Genomic DNA, 19,602 nt, shown 5'->3' on the forward strand with positions numbered 1-19,602 from the left:
GCGGGGCCGGCGGCGCGGGGCCGGGACCGGACCGCGGCCCGGAAGTGACGCGACGGCGGCGACGGGGCGCGCAGCTCCGCGGGGCGGCGGCGGTAGCGGCCATGGCGCACATCACCATCAACCAGTACCTGCAGCAGGTAACTTTCCTCGGCCAACGGGCATCCTGCCAGCTGTCCTCCCGCTGTCTTGGCCTGCAGGCCAGAGCTGGATCCCGGGCGAGTCTGTCCACCAGCTGCGCTGGAGCCCCTGGCCGCGCTCTCAGTTTAGGGGCGTGTGGGGAGGGGGGACAAAGTGGTGGAAGTAACAGGGGGACAGAGCAAGTGCTACGGCTGCGAGCCGGTCTGTGTTAGCGATCCGCTGCTTACATCCTTTGGGAAGTGTGGCTCTCAGGGTTTTGTCCATACAGCCTGTGAACGCAGCAGCACAGCGCAAACATAGGTATTTATGGATTCAAGGCTTGTAGTCTTTCCTCTGAGCTGTGCTAATTCGCAGAACTAGAACCGTGGTAATAGGGATAAGGAAAGGGCGAGTGGGCTTTTTAGAATTTATGAAGGGGACTTCACCAGGGCTTTGCTGAATGAGTATGTGCGGCTGGGGAACGGGGAGGAGGCAAGAACGATTCCTAGGTTTCTAGTTGGGCAACAGATGAGCAGGACAGATTTAGAGGGAAAGACAAATGTAGTCTTGGACGTGTCAAGTTGGAGGTGTCTGTTGACAAGCAGGCCAAGATATCTAGTTGGCAGTTGAATATAGTCTAACAAGATTGGAACCATTAGTTGTTTGGTTAGTTGAGAAAGTTGGTTAAAACGGGAATCATGAAAAAACAGATACATGCTTTAATCTTAACTTAAAGGATAAGTCCACCTTGGCCTTATCTTTGCAGAGTTAACATTTTTCAATATCAGTTTTTATTTAAAGTTGAACAAGTACATAGACATTTGAGAACCAATGTGAATATAGAGTCTCTCCAGAATTTTATGCTTTCTTATAACTTTTATCTTCTATGTACTTGTATCTTTTGTATATTTCTAAGTCTCTTACAGTTTTCTTGCCCACACCTAATCCCAGGGTTTGGGGGGAGGGGCACCATGTGTGCCTTGAACAGTGTCTGAGCCACGCAGTGTGCCGTACAGTTTGTGGGCTGGATAGATGCAGGCAGGTGGAGGGGTGTGAGGCCGAGTGATATACCAGTGATCGGACCTCCACGTTCTAGTGAGCAGTGAGTTAGAACTCGTGCTGGTCTGTCTGTCTCAGTTTCCTATGCCTCTGTTTCTCCAGACTACCGCTCGGTCCTGTTCCCTGCGTTCCCAGAGGAGCACTCTGAGAATCTCCTTTAATTGTCTGTCTTCTCTGTTCCACCCCACGGAACAGCGGGGTGGCTGAGAAGAACAGGCATGATGAGTGCTTGGTGAAGGCTTACCGAGAACCAGGCGCTGTGGTACACGGCAGCTCATCATCGTCACTGTTTTCCTAGGAGGTTGGTCCATTGCAAGCCCCATTTTACAGAGGATGTTAAGTGACTTTCCAAGGTCACTGGGCTAGTAAGTGGCACATTCAGACTGGGAGTCCTGGCCCCAGAATCCGTGCTGTGACACCAAGCTCACTACCTCTGCCAGCCCAAGCTTCAGCCATTTCCTGTCCGAGTCAGAACCTGCCTATTCCTCAGCTTCCAAAGTTTATTGTTGCTTGAATCTCAGTGACCCTGTCAGCTTGGACTTATTTCTCACTTTTGCAGCATCCTCGGCCAGCAGTCACCTGTGGACAAGTCGCCTGTCGTTCATTTCCCGTGGTCCCTGTGATAACTTCCATTAGCTGTTGGGTGTGGGATTTGATTTTACCCTCAGTAGCCCATGAGGTGTCTTGTTAGCTTCTTGGATGCTGGCAGAACACATGCGGTTCCTGGGTCAGAGACCAGGGACCTTGTTACTCTGTGTGGCTCCCTGGGCCCGAAGTCCCACAGACGGTGTGACAGGCCCAGAAGGGTGGCTGCACATGTACCTGAGAGAGACAGAACCTGGGGAATCTACCTGGTCTAGCAGGCAGTAAGCAAGTCTGGTTTTTGTCTAGGGTTGGGATGGGGGAGACATTATCTCATTTCTCAAGGTAACTCGTCACATGAACAGCCCTGAGTAACGGCCCTAGTGAAAGAGCCAGTGGTCCGAGTCTTGTAGTGTGGGACCCCCAGCACGAGGGCCCAGGAGGGCTGTCTCTCAACAACCGGCCCACGGCAACACCCGCTTTCCGCTCAGCACGCGAGTTTTCGCAGGCATTCCATTAGGTTTCTTTTTGAATTAATTTACCTTACATTTCCCCATGTATTTTACTTTAAAGATTTGTTGTTCTCCTTAGAAAAAGATCAGTTTGCATGCTTCTTCCCGAGGTGGATCTCTCCGTCACTTCTAGTATCTGAGGGTTGGTATTATTTTTTTTAGTGTGTTTTATTTCATTCTTTTGTCCGTTACACAAACTCTTATTTCACACGGCAGGTTACTTTTTAAAAGCTGTGTCTACATTAAAATTTTTTTCCTCCAGCTTTTTTCCTGAAAAATTTCAAACCTACAGAAAAGTTGAAAGCATAGAATGGAGAGGTGTGTACCTCTCACCCGGGCGTGTACCCACCATGCTCGCCCGTCCTTCCCTCCGGGCCCGTGCGCTTCTTCCCGGCGATCCCGTGGCCTTCACCTTCCTGAGCGTGCGCCTGAGACCCAGGCCGTCCGCTGTGTAACTGCAGCGCCTTTGGTGCATCCGAGAAACTGAACATCAGCGTGAACATCAGTATTTTCCAATGTAGAAGCCATAGTTTAATCCCCACCCCCCACCCCCAATCTTCTTTGGAACCTCTTTTTTGAAACCCAGGGTCCAGTCAGATCACATGGCATTGGGGTGCTTTGCCCTTTAGTCTTCTAGAAGAGTCCTCTTGCCTCTTGGGGAAGGGGGCTTTTATGACCCGTGACCTTGTTTACATGTCCAGGCCCACGGCCACACGTGTACATGCCTCACCAGCTGCCTTTATGTGGCTGTTCCTGGGATTAGATGCGGCTTCAGTCGGCTAGTGTGGGTTTCCCGTGGCCTCTCCCAGCGCTGGGGATGCTGACGGCATCACTTGGTTAGAGAGGCGTCTGCCCATCAGATCACTCCACTGTTGAGGTACCTTTTTGCATTGCGATGAACCTGTAGGCTGTTGGACGGACCCTGAAAACCACTGAGCGTCCTGTTCTCTACACCCTCTCACAAAATGGTTTTCCCGAGTCAGTTATTACGTTATTACGTTAGTGGTTGCCAAGTGGTGATTTCCTATTGTTCTTTCTACATTTACTAGCTAGTATTTCATCAGTTAAACAATGCTTTCCTCTATGCCCCTCTTTTTGAAAGTATCATTATAGATTACTTTTAATACCTAGTTATAATCCAGGACCAATAGTGAGAATGTTATTATTCTTTTTGAAGCTCAAATTGTCCCAGATTTGACCACTGAGAGTCCATTCAAACTGGTTTCTGTGGCTTTTTTTTTTAAACATCTTTATTGGAGTATAATTGCTTTACAATTGTGGGTTAGTTTCTGCTTTATAACGAAGTGAATCCATTATACGTATGTCCCCGTTCTGTGGCTCTTTGACACGTCTCTGTCCTTTTTTGAGCCTGGCCTTGCTTTCTGGCACAATAATATATACTCCAGGCTCGCCTAGTTCTTTCCCTGTCCCAGTGCTGGATTTGCCCTTTCCCCAGGGAGCTCTGGTTCCTTTTAGTGGGGAATAGAATTTAGAAAACAAACCTGAGTGCTAGGTGTGCCCATTGCTACTGGGGAGCCATTAATTCTATGCCTTTTCAGTGGCTGGAGCTAGAAAATGTATTTTTAAGGAATCATGAGTTCGTGAGTAGATGATCCCCCCTGTGGACCAGCTCGGAACCTGGAGAATGCACGGTGGCCAGCAGCATCCTGGGAAGAGAATTGCCCCCTGGGAGCGCGCAGAGCTAGTGAGCTTCACTTGGTGAGGTCTGCAGTCCCTGGTCCAGGCCCACAGGGACCGCTCAACAGGCTGACCTGGGGTCCGGCTGCAGGGTCCAGTGCGGGTGTTAAGTGAAAGGGCCGAAGCTTCTGGGGCGTGACACATTAACAGTGACCGGAGCGGGTGACTGGCCTGTTTGCGATTCTAGTGTCTGCTGAGCAGTGCATCGGTACTTTCAGACTTGCCCATAGTCTGTCGCCAGCCTCCTGTTTTCCGTCACACCCCCTGTGACGGGAACGTCGTGGGCTATATCAGCTTCTCGGAGGCAGGGGCACTGATTTTGTGTATTTTGTGATGACTCATTATAATACATCAGCAAGTAAGCCTGCACGAATATCTTGTTCCTTGTTGTAAGGTAAATCCCCAGAAGTGGGATGCTGGCTCAGAATGTAAGTGCATATGTAGTTTGTTGAGTAGTCAAGTGGCAAATTCTTTATTTTGTGAATTGCCTTAGAATTCACAGAATTTCACTGGTGAAACTTTCCCAGTCGATGCTGAGTGTGCAACCGACGAGGAGCTGGGTCCTGGAGGTGTCCAGGCCGCATGGGCCTCCATGCCTCCTGGCCGTCGGGTCACCAGGTGGGAGGGTCGCATGCCTCGCCGTTTCCGCAGGCAGCTGCACCCCTTCACCCTCCCACCAGCGGTGGCTGGGGTTCCAGTTGCTTTGTGTTCTCAGCAGCGCTCAGGGTGGTTGGCCTTTCAGTGTTAACCCTGCTGGTGGGCGGTGATGTGAGCACCCCTCGTGGGTGTGCATTTGTGTGTCCTCTTGTGTCGCCCCTGCGTGTATTCTCCACACCTGACTTTCTGTGGGTAAATGATGCTGTAGTTCGTGCAGCTTTACGCTTGGCTTTGTCTTCACTTATGTGGTTAGGATTTTTATGTCATTTTTTGCTAAATATAAGTTTAAAATATCATTTGGTTTTCTAATTACAAAATTTCTGCTGTAACGCAGGCCTCCAGTATAGAAATATATAAAATAAAAGTCTCCTCGACCCCCCGGCTCCCACTCCACTGGCCAGGGGTCAGCTGGTGCGGCCTGGGGCCCCGCGTTTCTTCCTGTGCTTACGCGTCATATCAATAATTAGTTTTTCTTTTTCTCCAAGATCAAGTTACACAGTTTTTCTGCAACTAATTTTTTTGGAATTAACAGTAAGTATGTTGTGGACACTTTTCCATGTTATTACAAGTAGATCTATTTGATTCTCTTTCACAACACCCAGGCATCCTATTGTGTGACTGTGACATTTATTTGGTCATTGCCTTCCCATTTTTATTTTAAATTTAGGTTGAGTGGAAGTGCTTTGAATTTTGGACATATGCGATTTTCAAGATCTTTTTTCTTTTTCGTAAGCTGTATAAGTGGATTTTCAAATGTTTCTTAGTATGACTGAGTAAAATTGACTACTTCACCTTCATTAATAAGCAGATAATAAACTGATGGCTTATTCTGCTTTTTCGTGGTTTTTAGCGGTAAGTCACCTGTTCGCCTCCAGGATGTCTCATTTTCAAATGCAGTGATTATCTGCTGGCTAAGGAGAGTACTGATTGTTATATTTTGACTCCTTTCAAAGTAGGGAAAGTGAAGTTTAGGGGTGTGCAATGTGCTGTCTAGGTTCCACTAGGACAGAGTGTTTTATTTTCCACTTAGCTCTTCTCTTTCCAAACGCTTCAGGTCTATGAAGCAATTGACACCAGAGACGGGTCATCCCTTGCAGAGCTGGTGTCTTTCAAGCACCCTCATGTTGCCAACCCACGGCTTCAGGTAGGTGGTGGGACCACGCACACAGGTGTCTGAGAGGGTTACAGGGTCACCACCTTCCTAAGAAAAGTTTAGACTTTGAGTAGGAAGGAAACTAATATTGCCACTCTTGTTTGAAAATTGCCAAGTTCCTTCACGATTTATCTAATTCCAATTCATTTATTGAGCATTAATTGAGCACCGTGTCTCAGAGTCTGTCCTGAGATCTGTGCTCGTTTTCCTGCATTTAATTCCCACACGACTTTCTGGGGTTCAGAGAAGTGCAGTAGCGGGGCCAGGTCATCCAAGGTCATCCAGCGGACAGGCAGTAGGGCTCGGGCTCTGCCCAGGCCTGGCTCTCCCTGGAGCCCAAAACCGTGTCCTGTTGCTGCCAGTGCGGTTTTGTTGGCGCGCGGCCGCTTGCGTTGCGCGCTGGCTGCCGCAGAGGCACGTGGGCCTTGCAGAGCCTGCAGCATTTCCTGGCTGGCCGTTTACGTGAGCATCTGCCAGCCCCTGCTCTAAATATAAGCATTCTTCTTTTTTTTTTTAATTAATTAATTAATTTATTTATTTTTGGCCGTGTTGGGTCTTTGTTTCTGTGCGAGGGCTTTCTCCAGTTGCGGCGAGCGGGGGCCACTCTTCATCGCGGTGCGCGGGCCTCTCACTGTCACGGCCTCTCTTGTTGAGGAGCGCAGGCTCAGTAGTTGTGGCTCACGGGCCTAGTTGCTCCGTGGCACGTGGGATCTTCCCGGACCAGGGCTCGAACCCGTGTCCCCTGCATTAGCAGGCAGATTCTCAACCACTGCGCCACCAGGGAAGCCCTGAACTATAAGCGTTCTTGATTCAGATGATAAATGCTCTCCAAGCAATAGCTTCTGTGGAATATATTGTTGACATTTTGTAATGCCCACTTCCTCGCTGATGGCCGTCACGGTGTCGGAGTGTCCTATCAGGGACCTAAATTTTTCTTTCGAAAGAAAGTGCCCTGGGCTTCCCTGGTGGCGCAGTGGTTAAGAGTCTGCCTGCCAATGCAGGGGACACGGGTTCGAGCCCTGGTCCGGGAAGATCCCACATGCCGCGGAGCAATGAAGCCCGTGCGCCACAACTACTGAGTCTCTGCCCTAGAGCCCGTGTGCCACAACTACTGAAGCCCACATGCCTAGAGCCCGTGCTCCGCAACAAGAGAAGCCACTGCAATGAGAAGCCCACGTGCCGCAACAAAGAGTAGCCCCCACTCGCTGCAACTAGAGAAAGCCTGCGTGCAGCAACGAAGACCCAACGCAGCCAAAGATAGATAGATAGATAGATAAAATTAAATTAAATTAAATTAAATTTAAAAAAAATAAAGTGCTCGGGGTCCTGATGGGACTCGGGTTCAGCTTGCTGGCAGGTTGTCCCTGATACACGTCTGCTCGCCCATTTGTGACCTGAGGCTGATTCCTTCGCTCCAAAACTCCACGTCCTTCCACATGACAGCTGCCTCGCTGGGCCCGTTGTCTGCCTGGTTGTTTCGTCAGGGACTGTGGGGTGGTGATCTTTCCCATGCTGTCATTCTCGCTCTCTCATTTATAGAGCTGTATCAGTGTGGATTCACTGAGTCCCTTTCTTTTAAATTCAGTGCACTGCATAATCCACTGCGATGCTTGTGTTATCCAGAATTTGGCCACTGGGAGGCGAGGGCAAGTTCGAGGTGAATGTCTGCTGTCTCCCAGGACCCCGAGTGGGCAGTCCTGTCAGCAGGAAGTGGGCAGGAGCGATTGCTGGCCGCCCGACCCCCTTGCCCCCAGGCACTGTCTCCAGCTCCTTCGACCTCACACGAGGCACATAGTAGCTGCTTAATAAATAGATTAAGAGGTACATGAACATGCCTAGAGTATTTCCTGGCCTGTGGTAGACAAAGCAAATTGTGTTCATCTCCTGCCCTGTACGTAGGTCGTGCTTGATAAATATGTGTGGAAGAAATGAACCTTTTTTTTTGAAGTGCTAAAGTGTGAAGAGTTACTGTCAGCTGTAAAGTGTAAATTCTTTTGAAACAAAGGTTTGTCTAAATCTCTTCCTACATGTTGCATTCTTTCTGTCCCAGTTAATTTTATTTTTACTATTTTTCTTATGATCATTTAGATGGCCTCTCCAGAAGAGAAGTGTCAACAAGTTTTGGAACCCCCTTATGACGAAATGTTTGCAGCTCATTTAAGGTAATCCATGAGTGAGGAAGAAAAACAAGCAAATCTGAAAATTGCTGAACTGACTCTAGGGGTTTTATTTAACATTTTATGCTTGAAGCAGTGAAAAATTTCCTTTGAAAAAGTAGAAAAGTGTGTTTGTAATTTCACTTTGGTAACACCTATGAAAATCTTGTGAAGTTTAAAATACTTTTAAAAAAATGAAATACTTTTGAATTTTAATAAATGTTTTATTCAGGGACCACGTATGTTTTGAAAAGTTAACATGAAATGGTAATCGTGGATGTGTGTGTGTCTTCTGTGTAATGCTCTGAAAAGCATTTGGTATCCGTCCTACTGGTCGCGTAGCGGTCTCTTGTGTGTGTATGTGTCTTCTGTGTAACGCTCTGAAAAGCATTTGGTATCCGTCCTACTGGCTGCATTGGTCTTTTGTGCAGCAGGCTGTGGCGCCCACTATTGACTTGCGTTTTTCATGGAAACGCCCAGTTTTTAACCTTTTGGCCTTACTGGGGAAGAAACTGGAGCAGAGCAGAGCAGTTGAAATTCTGCTTTTTATTCACATGTCATGTCTACTGTTTTCACCTCTAAAGCCTCGATTCGGGCAAGCTCCAGGTGTTACAGTGTGTGGGATTTGGTTGTCCTCCTGCCTGCCCTCTTCTCCGGCGTCCTGAGCAGGCTGGGGTGTGGGGGCAGGGTGGGGCAGACCTGCGGGGCCCCTGAGATCTCTGGAAAAGTTGGAGTGCCACTGTGTTTCTTGTAGCAACTTCCTAGCTCTGTGCAGCATGCGACGAGGCGCCAGGTTTGGGGACGGACTGACTGGTAGTGACACTGCCAGCCGGGCGTCTGGGTAGAGTGTCCTTGCCCGTTGATGCCCGAGAAGGGGCATTTGCGTGTTGTTAGTGGAACCTCTGCAGCTGGGCTTCTCCTTCTGGGACTTGAAAGAACAGGCCCAGCATGTAGCGTGGGATTTCCTCCTGTATCCGGTGGTCTCTCGTGAGCCTCCTTGTAATCTGCTGGGTCAGTTGAGAGCAGGGCGTTTGTGCTGGGAGCGAGCAGTGCGGTCCGCGTGGTCCGTGCCGGCTCTCAGCGAGTGCGCGTGCTTGCTGCCCTTCCGCCCTCAGTGCCCACCACTTCCTTTCCAGGTGCACGTACGCGGTGGGGAACCACGACTTCATAGAGGCGTACAAGTGCCAGACCGTCATTGTCCAATATCTTTTGTCGTGGGTGTTACTGTTCAGTGTCTAACAGGTACAGCGGGTTACTTGGGGGCTAAGATCCTGAAACGTCAGGCCAGTTTTAGTCCCGCCTTTAGTTAGAAAGCAGGAGAAGCTCACTTAGCCCTTCCACTCAGGTCCTTAAATGTCGCCTGGCCTTCAGACTGCATCCAGCCACCTACGTGGTAGGAAGAACACTGGTTATGATTAAGGATTTTAGCATGGCCTTCAGACTGTGTCCAGTCACCTACATGGTGGGGAGGAACACTGGTTATGATTAAGGATTTTATTTATTTCTGTTGTGAAGAATAATACTTTGTTGCCTTTCCATCATTCAGTATAGTTACAGGGATGGGTTAGTCCCCTTGGAGAAATAGAAGAACTTCCAGATCCGGGCACAGATGGAAGAGTGGACGCAGCACACAGCATCATTGAATTGTGGTCACTGAGGGCCTTAATCCAGCCAATGCTGATTTAAGTCACTGAAGTGCTATCTTACGGCTAAGGCCCTGGTCAGTGAGTGTTCTGCTACTGTTTATATGTATCTCCAGACTTTAGTGGCTTTTTTTTTTTTTCGGCCAAGCCGCACAGCTTGTGGAACCTGGCAGTGAAGGTGCTGAGTCCTAACCACTGGACCTCCAGGGAATTCCCTTTAGCTGCTAATTTTTTAACCATCTTGCTTAGTATACACGGAAGAGAATTGGTTACTGACCAGCCAAGTCTCCTCTGAATTCAAGAATTCTGTAATCAGTGAAATACACTTTATACCACAGATTCTAAAGCACATTATATATAAGTTGTGATCATCTGAGCTCAGAGAAGCCAAATAAGCCAGTTTTAAAAATCTTATAACAGCCTTTTTCTTACTTTGGGGAAAGTATGTCTGAAATAAATGTATTTACGTATACCTAATGATACTCAGATGTTTGTAATGTGGGCTCATGTATTTTTTCCCTTCAAGAACCTGCTGCTGTGATACATCATCTTTTAAGTGGTGAGCTATAGCCCTTACAGTTTAGAACACTTGTTGTTCTTTAGTCTTTCAGTTGTAGCATGACCTGAACTTTTTCTGTCGGACCTTCCTTAATATACTACATCATTCCTACGGGCATTTCAGGCCCACAAAGAAGAAAACTGGTAAGTACAAACAGAAACAGCTGGAAATTAGCAAATGGCTTTTTTCTTTTTTAAAAGCAGAAGTTTTAATTGTGTTTTCGGTGTTGGTATTTAATGTTGTGTGTTGACGTGATAATATCAACACAGATAATGGAGTTTTAATAGTCAGTGTAAACTTAAATGGCAGGTCAGCCAGATTATTTGCAGTGTTTTTCTGTAAATATGAAGTATTTCAGCCATTCCATGCCCCCAAATATTTATTAATATTGTCAATTTCCCTTTAATTGTCAATTTTGAACTTACTTTGGGTTTTAAACTTGGGTAAAAGATGTAGATCAGCTACAGTTCATTGGGGATGATGGAATACATAGTAACTGGGTTATTTGAAATTCCTTGGTAAGCTATTTTATGATTTATTAAAAATCTGGGTAAATACTGAAATTCTGTTTATACTAAGATAACTGAAGGCTTGCAAATACCTTTTACTGAAAAAAAAAGAAAACAAAACCCTTTTAAAGTGAAGATCTCTCTTACACATAAAATTAACACTGCCAGCTAGATTTTGAAAAGTCGTTTTGTGACATTGGTCTGTTGCATACCTTGGGCCCTGTTAGGAGATCGTTGTGAACCACGTCTTGTTTTAATGGAGCTGTTGGCTGGTGGTAGGGGCTGAGAGGAAGGAGACTTCCTGTCCCAGCGTAGGGGGAGGGTGCTGCCAGGGCTGAGCCCCTCGACTCCCCGGGACTCGTGCAGATGGGGAGGGGCTGCCACCTGCCCGGGAGGAGGGTGAGGGAAAGCATAGCAGCCCCTGGGCGTGGGCTGGTGACCCCCTTTCTGGATGGTAGCCCTGGCCTCCCCGCCTCTGGCAATGGAAACTCTGGCCTCAGAGCGTCTTCAGACGTGCTTGTTTTTGCCCCATAGGGCTCTGCCTGTCATGTATGCAGTGGCACTTGACCTTCGAATATTTGCCAATAACGTAAGTTCAGTTTCTGTCACTGTGCTTTTAAACCCAAACTCGTTCTCTATCTGTTGCTTAATTTCATATCATCTTTCCACAAATTTTGAGGAACACGTTGGGTTGGTGAATGTGGTGTGGAGAGAGCACGGGGGTGGCTTGGCTCGCGCGTGAGGGCCTGTGCTCTCCCAGCTGTGGAGATGCACCCCGTTCCGTCCCTAGTGTAGCTTCAGGGAGTGCTCAGGGTTCTCTGGAACAAGGAGGATTTCATGAGTCCATTTCCCCTTGGGGTCAGCATAGCCATTTTGGGAGCAGCAGTTCTTAACTTTTTGGTCCCGACAGACACCCCTTTACAGTTTTAAAAACCATCCATAACGTCTGGTTCTGCACAGGACACAGTAGGCGCGTGCTTCTCTCCCTCCTGCTGGGAGTTTTAAGGCCAGCGTGGCTCTGAGAGGTGGAGAGAAGAAGGGGCAGAGCAGCGAGTTCCCCGCGTTTGTTTCCTTCTCATCTCCTGGGCGTCCTGGTTCGGTCCGGCACCCGGGGACACTGACAGTAGGCAGAGACGACGCGGCTCCCTCCCCTGCATCCCACCTCTGGGCGGGGAGCATCCCAGCTGCCTCCGCCCTGGCCTGCAGGCCCAGCCCTGTCCACGGTGGGTGGCTGGTGTGAGCGCAGGCCTGGCTGAAACAAGGAGAGCCAGTCTTATGACACCCCGGGCATCCAGGATATAATCGAGAGTCCCTTGTCATACCAGGAATCGGGACTCTTGGCCTTTGAGACTCTGAATGGGGGAGATAGTCAGCAAGCACCCGACACCGAGGATGGGGTGGGGATTCCACCCCCGCCGCCATAAAACCCTGGGAGCAGGTGCGAACGCGCTTGAAGCGGGTGGAGACATCTCAGCAAAGAAATGCACGATATAAAGCAGCACCAAATGGAAATTTTGGAACTGAAAAATATAATAACTTACATAGAAATTATTGAGGACCCCCAGAAGCTTCTGTTCATGTGGGTTATATCAGTACTTACTGTACTAGAAATTTTAACTGGGGAAAGTTTTAATATTGTTCACCTAAAATAATAAACCTTTTATGTGGTAACATAATTGACTTTCTAAATTAAAAAAATATATATATTCAAAGTGAACAAAATGTACAAAAAAGTGGCATTTTTATCCGTTTTGATCTCTTTAATGTATGGCTCAGCGGAAGCCGCTCAGATTCTTAGGTCTGCTTCTGTCACTCCGCAGTACCTCGTTTTGGTTGAATGTATGAAGTGTGGCCGCACGTAGCTGTGCATGGCAGTGGGAGGACTGTTCTAGGAGCCTGTTCAGGTGATCGTAGATGCCCTTCTCTGAGCCACACCTTTTAAACTACGAGAGCAGTTCCTAAGGTTCATTACAGTGTGGCCTCTGAAGCTTAGCAGTGCCGTTTCCTGCTACATCCGAACCCACTGGTGTGTCCTGCACGGGGCATGGACCTTTCACCCCTGTAGGATTTTGTAACGCTGTACATTGATCATTTGGAGAGTTCTGGTTCACTGAGTTACCCAGACGTTCCAAATGTGACGTATTTCATTACGTGAAAAAACAAAAACCAGGAAAACTCTACATTTGTTAATATCTCCAGTGACCTCCTCAGAGAAGTCGTGAAGCAATGGAAAGCCGCCAGGCTCTTGGTGGTCAATACAAGTTTCCCAGAGTTCTAAGTTTTTCTTGAAAGTGCAGATGTCATCGGCAGCAGATAACAGTCAGTGTTTGCCTGGGAGTGATAGGCTTGCTTCATTCACTTTCCAGAGCCCCGCGCTGGCCAGTGGCCCATGCTGGCTGGCCAGGCTTTGAGGTTGTTTGTTCCACGGTCCAGCTTGAGGCCTCAACAGTGGCCCCAGTGCTTTTCCTTAAAAACAGACGTGCTGTAGGCAGACTTCCCGCTTCATCGCAAAGAACGCTAAAAATACATGTATTCAAGGCCTAAGACTTACTAATAGTGTTAATATTTACTGCATCCTCACTGACCCTCTGAAGTGAAGTTAGCTGTATTGGTTGGTTGATGGGAGGACGCAGGTGCGCGAGGTTCAGGACAGAGTGGCTGCAAGTTCGGTTGGGGCCGCCGGGCAGGCGCCGGTCCTGTCCATTGCCGTCCTCTGCACCGTCCATGCAAACGTCACGCGCGTGGGAGATGGGGCTTCGCGGCCAAGTAAGAAAAGGCTAGTTAGCAGCGCGTGGCACAGGTCGCGCAGGCTCAGGGAGTCCGTGACCGACTTACTGGCTTGAATTGGTTGAAGAGCGATTTGATTTGTGGAAGAGCTGGAACACGCTGTGGACGCTTCCGTTTTGTAAACGTAGTATCACAGGCTAGATGGTCTCGCCAGAACCTTTGGGGACGACCCTCCGCTGTGCGTTTTTGCTTCTAGCTGTGCCGTGATCTTCTGTTTAACCGAGGTGTCTAGAGGAGATGAAAAGTGAAGGTTTTTATCTTCTATCAGGCAGATCAGCAGCTGGTAAAGAAAGGGAAGAGCAAAGTTGGGGACATGCTGGAGAAGGCGGCCGAGCTGTTGATGAGCTGCTTCCGCGTCTGCGCCAGCGACACGTGAGCGCCCCGCCGCCCTGCCCGCCCTGCTGGGCGCTGGCCTTGACCCCACGATCGCTGTTAGCTTTTGCTTCAAATAGTCCACTGTCTCACAAGGAAATAAGAGAACAGAACCACCTCTTATGCTGCCGCACACATTTAGCACTTCTGGGCCCACGTGGCCTGCGCTCTGGGTCTCACGCTTTCCGAGGTCCCTCTGTGTCGCCGTGTGTTTCGGTGGCTGTGACAATAACAGAAGGTCCTTTTTCCTTTTCCCCAAGCGCTTTATCGCAGTCAGCTTTTACACATCGCTGCAGACTGAGCGGTTTTCGTGCGCTGTGGCAAGGCGCTGTATCCGCCGAGTACCCACGGTGTTAGAGAAGACGTCTTCTTTCGTGGCGTTGTAGTCTTCCGTGCACGTGACTCGAGCCGCGGGGCTCTAAAGACGCTAATTTGTTGCGGAAGCTGAGTTTGCGGTTGACACGTGACATCTTTACTTCCGGGCAGCGTTAACATAACCGTTCTCCCCATAGCCGTGCAGGCATAGAGGACTCCAAGAAGTGGGGCATGCTGTTTCTGGTGAATCAGTTATTCAAGATCTATTTTAAGGTAAGAGAGCGCTGCGTCTCTTTGTTGGGTCTGCTTTCCGCCTGTCTTCCCAGACAGCCCTTCTATTCACTGTCAGCCAGCCTCCCGGGCAAGCGGTCCCCCCGCTCGCCCCCGGCTGCGCACATAATCCTGGGAGCTGGTGTGCGCCCAGGGGCTGCCCGGCGCGAGGGCTGCTGTCAGCGCTTCACGCCCGTGTCCTCTTTAGCCTCCGCCCGGCGAGGCGCGCGCTCGGCTCCAGGGCAAGTGAGGTTCCAGCGCCTCGCACCAGTGTCGGTGCGGGGACGGCCAGGCGAGGGGCGCCAGCCCGGCCCCTGTGCGGGTGGGCCCTCCGCGGTGGGCGTGGTCGGGCTGTGCAGCTGTGGTGCGGTGTTAGCGTCAAGGCTTCGGTTTTGATGATGTGAATCCCACCGCAAGGAGGCGTGTACTTCGTAACCAGAAGTTTATGTTGGTTCTGCCTATTTATTTAAAATACTGTTTAGGGTAGATTGTTACTCGTTATAGATCAACAAGCTCCATTTGTGTAAACCGCTCATCCGAGCCATCGACAGCTCAAACCTGAAGGACGACTACAGCACTGCGCAGAGGGTGACGTACAGGTACTACGTGGGGCGGAAGGCCATGTTCGACAGCGACTTCAAGCAAGGTGTGTCACTGCTTCTGAGCAGCTGGGGCTGGGTTCGGGGGACGTGGTCACTGCCTCCTGTTACTGCTGAAGGTAGACCGTGGGTGTTGGCTGCATCCAAGCTGTGTTTATTTTTGACACTAAGTTGGTTCCACAAGGGAAAGTCCCACGTGAAGTTCCTCGCTCCACACCAGGTCTCTGAGACGGGCGCCAGCATGTCCTTTTCTGGGCACCGGTGTTCCGGCGCAGGCTACAGTCGGTGTTTCCCTATGGCCTCTGCTGGTCCCGTTGGCCCAGGACGTGGAGATGGGGCGGCGCGTAGCTCAGCTCCAGCCGCGGTGGACGAGCCTTTGCGCAGGTGCCATCTTTGGTGCTTGTGGCCGTGCGTGGCAGACCGGTGCCGCGCCAGAGCTGCGCTCTCGTGAAATTGCGTTATGTGGCTCGTGTCACTAGCTTTCTCAAGAACGGGAAGCCACGTTTTTTCTTCTGAGCTTTTGGAGTAGCTGGCATGTGGTGGTCCTTTATGATTCTTCTCTCGTCCTCAGACCAGACTTTCTAAACTCACTTCTCTGACAGTTATTTGCACGTGAAGCCATGTGACTTCAGGCAACACACCGGATGTAAGGAGCACCTCCTCTCCGTGTGTCAACGGCCATGGATGCTCCGATAACAAAAATAACAGCTCTCGGGCTTCCCTGGTGGCGCAGTGGTTGGGAGTCCGCCTGCCGATGCAGGGGACGCGGGTTCGTGCCCCGGTCCGGGAGGATCCCACATGCCGCGGAGCGGCTGGGCCCGTGAGCCATGGCCGCTGAGCCTGTGCCTCCGGAGCCTGTGCTCCACAGCGGGAGAGGCCACAGCAGTGAGAGGCCCGTGTACTACAAATAATAATAATAATAACAGTTCTCTCATAATAAGTGCTCTGTGTTTTTACTCTGTAGGGTCATGTAGACCAACTTTTCATTTTCTTTCACGAAATCTTTATACATCTACAGCTTTCGAAAGAGGGCTTTTCTTGGTTAGTTCCCCCATCTTTTTCTTTTCCTTTAAATATCAAGCATAAGAAGATAAGTTTTTATTTTTTACTTTTTTAAAATAAATTTATTTATCTATTTATTTATTTTTTGGCCACATTGGGTCTTCGTTGCTGTGCGCGAGCTTTCTCTAGCTGCAGCGAGCAGGGGCTACTCTTCCCTGTGGTGCGCGGGCTTCTTATTGCGGCGGCTTCTCTTGTTGCGGAGCACGGGCTCTAGAGTGCAGGCTCAGTAGTTGTGGCTCGCAGGCTCAGTAGTTGTGGCTCGCGGGCTGAGTTGCTCCGTGGGATCTTCCTGGACCAGGGCTCGAACCCCTGTCCCCTGCGTTGGCAGGCGGATTCTTAACCACCGCGCCACGGGGGAAGTCCAAGAAGAGAAGCTTTTAAATTACAGTTTACCCCTGAACAACGAGGGGGTTAAGCCCCGTGTGACTCACAGGCAGCCCTGTGCCCACGGTTCCTCCACATCCATGGATCAGCCAGCCGCAGACCACGTGGTAACGTAGTGTTTACCGTTGCAAGTACCTGTGTACAGGTAGACCCGCACAGCTCGGACTGCCTTGTTCAGGGGTCACCTGTACTCTCAGCTGAAGTCTCTGAAGGTATTGCTGTGCTTTTCCTCTGAATATGCCCTGAGTGGTATTTTTGAATACCTAACACAGCAGGAAATAATTTGTTAATATTGACGGTAGATATTTGCAGTTCCTGAAGCCTTTCGGGCCTTCATGTAAGGGTGGGTGGTAGCATCAGGCGCAGGGTGGGGACCGTGGGGACCATGTCTGTGTCTGACTCTGCAGCTGAGGAGTACCTGTCCTTTGCTTTTGAGCACTGCCACCGTTTGAGCCAGAAGAACAAAAGGATGGTCCTCATTTATCTCCTTCCTGTGAAGATGCTCCTGGTAAGTGATCTCAGCAGCTCTCACGGGTCCTGTTGTCTACGAGAAGTGGGCAGGTGTCTTACGGTGCGGCCAGTGTGTGTGATGGGTCACAGTCTGAGCTGCACGTGAGCGCACCCCAAAACTGAGGAGGAAGAGCCTTGGGTGTGACCCGGACTACTCTTTCCGTGACTGGCGCTTCCAGATCCTTCTGGAAAGGCTTGCCTGTGTTTCCTTTCTCTTGAAGTTCCCTAACTCAAAAGTTTATCATATATAAGACAAGTAAAATAAGTGCATATTATTTTTGTTTCCCCTAAAAATCTAAATTTATAGAAATGGGTTAACGAAGAAAGAAAAAGGTCATTCCAGCCTGTCTGTAGGTATCTTACTTGGTCACTGAAAATTATTTTTGATATTTGTAAAGAAATGACAAATAGCTAGCAAGTTATTTGACTAAAACATCCTCAAAGTAATAGATAGGGCTTCCTTTCCTCCCATTTAAAAATTTTTTTAAATTATCAAAACAACACACACATACTTACCTAGTTCAGGGCGACTTGTAGTGGGAAAGAGACAGTGTCACACCTCCCTCCCCACTGCTAACCCGACTTCACGGGAACAACCAGTTTTAGATTTTTCAGCTGGTTCTTCTAGAAGCTGTTTCTGAATTCCTAAATTGTAGCCTAGTATTGCTTCAGGTGTCACCCGCCTCCTATGATACAGTAATGAGAAGGTCGAGATCGATGTCAGACGTCACTGATGACAAAACCACGTTTTGGCTAGGTTTTCTGATTTCCAGACCAGCATTGGTTTTTTTTTTTTTTTCCCAGTAGACTAGGATGCTTTCAGTTCTTGTTCAGCGACTTAGGAAGAAAGCCTAAGAAACGCAGGTTGCAAGTTTTTCCTTGAGAAGAGTTTTATCAGACAATTTGGTTAAAAGTGAAAGCGTTCTTATTCTGGAAATTTACTCTTAGGGTCACATGCCAACCATTGAGCTCCTGAGGAAGTACCATCTCATGCAGTTTGCGGAGGTGACCAAAGCTGTGAGGTAGAGTATTTTTCCTTTGCCATTTGAGACCTCATAGAAGGTGAAATCAGCACACACGTCCTCGTGTTGTGACAGAACTAATGGCGTTTCGACGCACTCTCGTCCCGGACGTTGTTCTGACTGTGTCTGTGCGTCTGTCCCGCCGCCCAGCGAAGGCAACCTCCTCCTCCTGAACGAGGCTCTGGCCAAGCACGAGACCTTCTTCATCCGGTGCGGCATTTTCCTCATCCTCGAGAAGCTGAAGATTATCACCTACAGGAACCTCTTTAAGAAAGTGTAAGCAGAGTCCATCGTTTTCATTCCGGGGGTAAAATCCGCCTTCCGCAGCCCGCGCACTGCCCTGGGCCTGGGCGCTGCGGCTGCGCAGGTGGGGGAGCGGAGGTCTGCCCGCCCTTGCGGGAGGAACAGCTCGGGTCGCGGTGGAGACCTCGCAACAGACATCTTAGCGCCAGCCCTGAGAGCCAGCCATTTCCCACTGTGCCAGAGAGTGTGGGACCCGTGGCCCGTGTCCTCCGTTGGTGACCCGCTGACCCTCCCCACCACCCCTGTCCATCAGGAGGTTGTTCTTTTCTTCCGTGTCAGTCTGGAAGTTGACTCTTCTCTGAGCCCTGGTCCCAGCAGGATCTCAGTTAAACTTCAGTTAAAGTCAGACTTTTTCTGGCTGCGAGGAATATATCAAAATTAGCGAGGACCGCAGTTCATCACACCTGAGACACTGTCCATCGTAAGGTGCTTCTCGATTATAAGGATGTTAAAATGTGAGAACACGTGCCTCTGAGATTCAAGCAAATAGTCAGTAAACGTAAAGTATATTTGTACTAGTGGCTTTTTAAAATTGGAAAGTCAGAATTAAAAGCTCTTATTTTTCAAGTGTATCTGGCGGGTGGGAGATGCTTTGTTCCTCTTGAACAGAGGTTTCTCAGCAGATGTTTCTCCTGCTGACTTCGTCCTCACATCCCGTCCCTGATGAGCGTGAGCTCTGTCCCTCTTGCAGGTACCTGTTACTCAAGACACACCAGCTGTCTCTGGATGCGTTCCTGGTTGCCTTGAAGTTCATGCAGGTGGAGGACGTGGACATCGCCGAGGTCCAGTGCATCCTGGCCAACCTGATCTACATGGTGTGTGGCCGCGCCTCCCCCAGGCCCCGCCTTCACTGGGAGCTCTGATGCCTTCCTTGTTCCCAGAGGGCTCTGTGCGCGGGCGGGGGGGGGGGGGGGGTGGATGCACACGGCACGTATTTCTCTGTTCTCTCCTGTGCGTGTTCACTCGTCCTCCAGGGAGCTGACTGCACGGTGACTGGGTGGGGGGATACTTGTGCCACAGCGCCAGGTCCTTCACCCCCGCAGGCTTGACGAGACCCAGGCCCAGAAACACGCCGCCTCTGCTCTTCTCCCACAGGGTCACATTAAAGGCTACATCTCGCACCAGCACCAGAAGCTGGTTGTCAGCAAGCAGAACCCGTTCCCCCCGCTGTCCACGGTGTGCTGACCCCGCCCCCGGCCCCGGGGACAGGGAGTCGGGCCATCCTGGTTCGTATCCTGCCGAGAACTCGTCCTCTGCGGCTGGAGTCTCTCGGGTCTTTCCCGGGGGAGGCTGAGACCTCAGTGTCTCTGCCATCACGGCTGACGGATATGCA

The 19,602-nt window shown here is 49.8% G+C and overlaps 1 protein-coding gene across 2 annotated transcripts; it reads left to right on the forward strand.

Annotated features, from left to right (window-relative positions):
• The first annotated feature begins 3 nt into the window (after positions 1-3).
• PCID2 (PCI domain containing 2) lies at positions 4-19,601 on the forward strand. 2 transcript variants are annotated; one of them, XM_067713791.1, is made up of 14 exons: positions 4-137; positions 5,680-5,769; positions 7,867-7,940; positions 9,071-9,136; positions 10,238-10,279; positions 11,180-11,234; positions 13,701-13,804; positions 14,317-14,392; positions 14,894-15,035; positions 16,842-16,942; positions 17,893-17,966; positions 18,117-18,242; positions 18,961-19,084; positions 19,365-19,601. In XM_067713791.1, exons 1-14 carry the CDS (start codon positions 102-104, stop codon positions 19,452-19,454), a joined length of 1,200 nt encoding a protein of 399 aa, XP_067569892.1. In that variant the 5' UTR covers positions 4-101; the 3' UTR covers positions 19,455-19,601. The 2 variants fall into 2 exon arrangements, with proteins under 2 accessions (XP_067569892.1, XP_067569893.1); XM_067713792.1 differs by lacking the exons at positions 4-137; positions 9,071-9,136; positions 10,238-10,279; positions 11,180-11,234 and having other exon boundaries at positions 5,706-5,769.
• Position 19,602: the final 1 nt, after the last annotated feature.

Source organism: Pseudorca crassidens, chromosome 18, assembly GCF_039906515.1.
Source record: "Pseudorca crassidens isolate mPseCra1 chromosome 18, mPseCra1.hap1, whole genome shotgun sequence".
NCBI classification, from domain to species: Eukaryota; Metazoa; Chordata; class Mammalia; order Artiodactyla; family Delphinidae; genus Pseudorca; species Pseudorca crassidens.

Coding starts and splice junctions, on each gene's coding strand:
- PCID2 (XM_067713791.1), top strand. CDS start 102: ATGGCGCACATCACCATCAACCAGTACCTGCAGCAG. Junction 11,235..13,700: donor TTCGAATATTTGCCAATAAC/GTAAGTTCAGTT, acceptor ATCTTCTATCAG/GCAGATCAGCAGCTGGTAAA. Junction 18,243..18,960: donor AGGAACCTCTTTAAGAAAGT/GTAAGCAGAGTC, acceptor TCCCTCTTGCAG/GTACCTGTTACTCAAGACAC.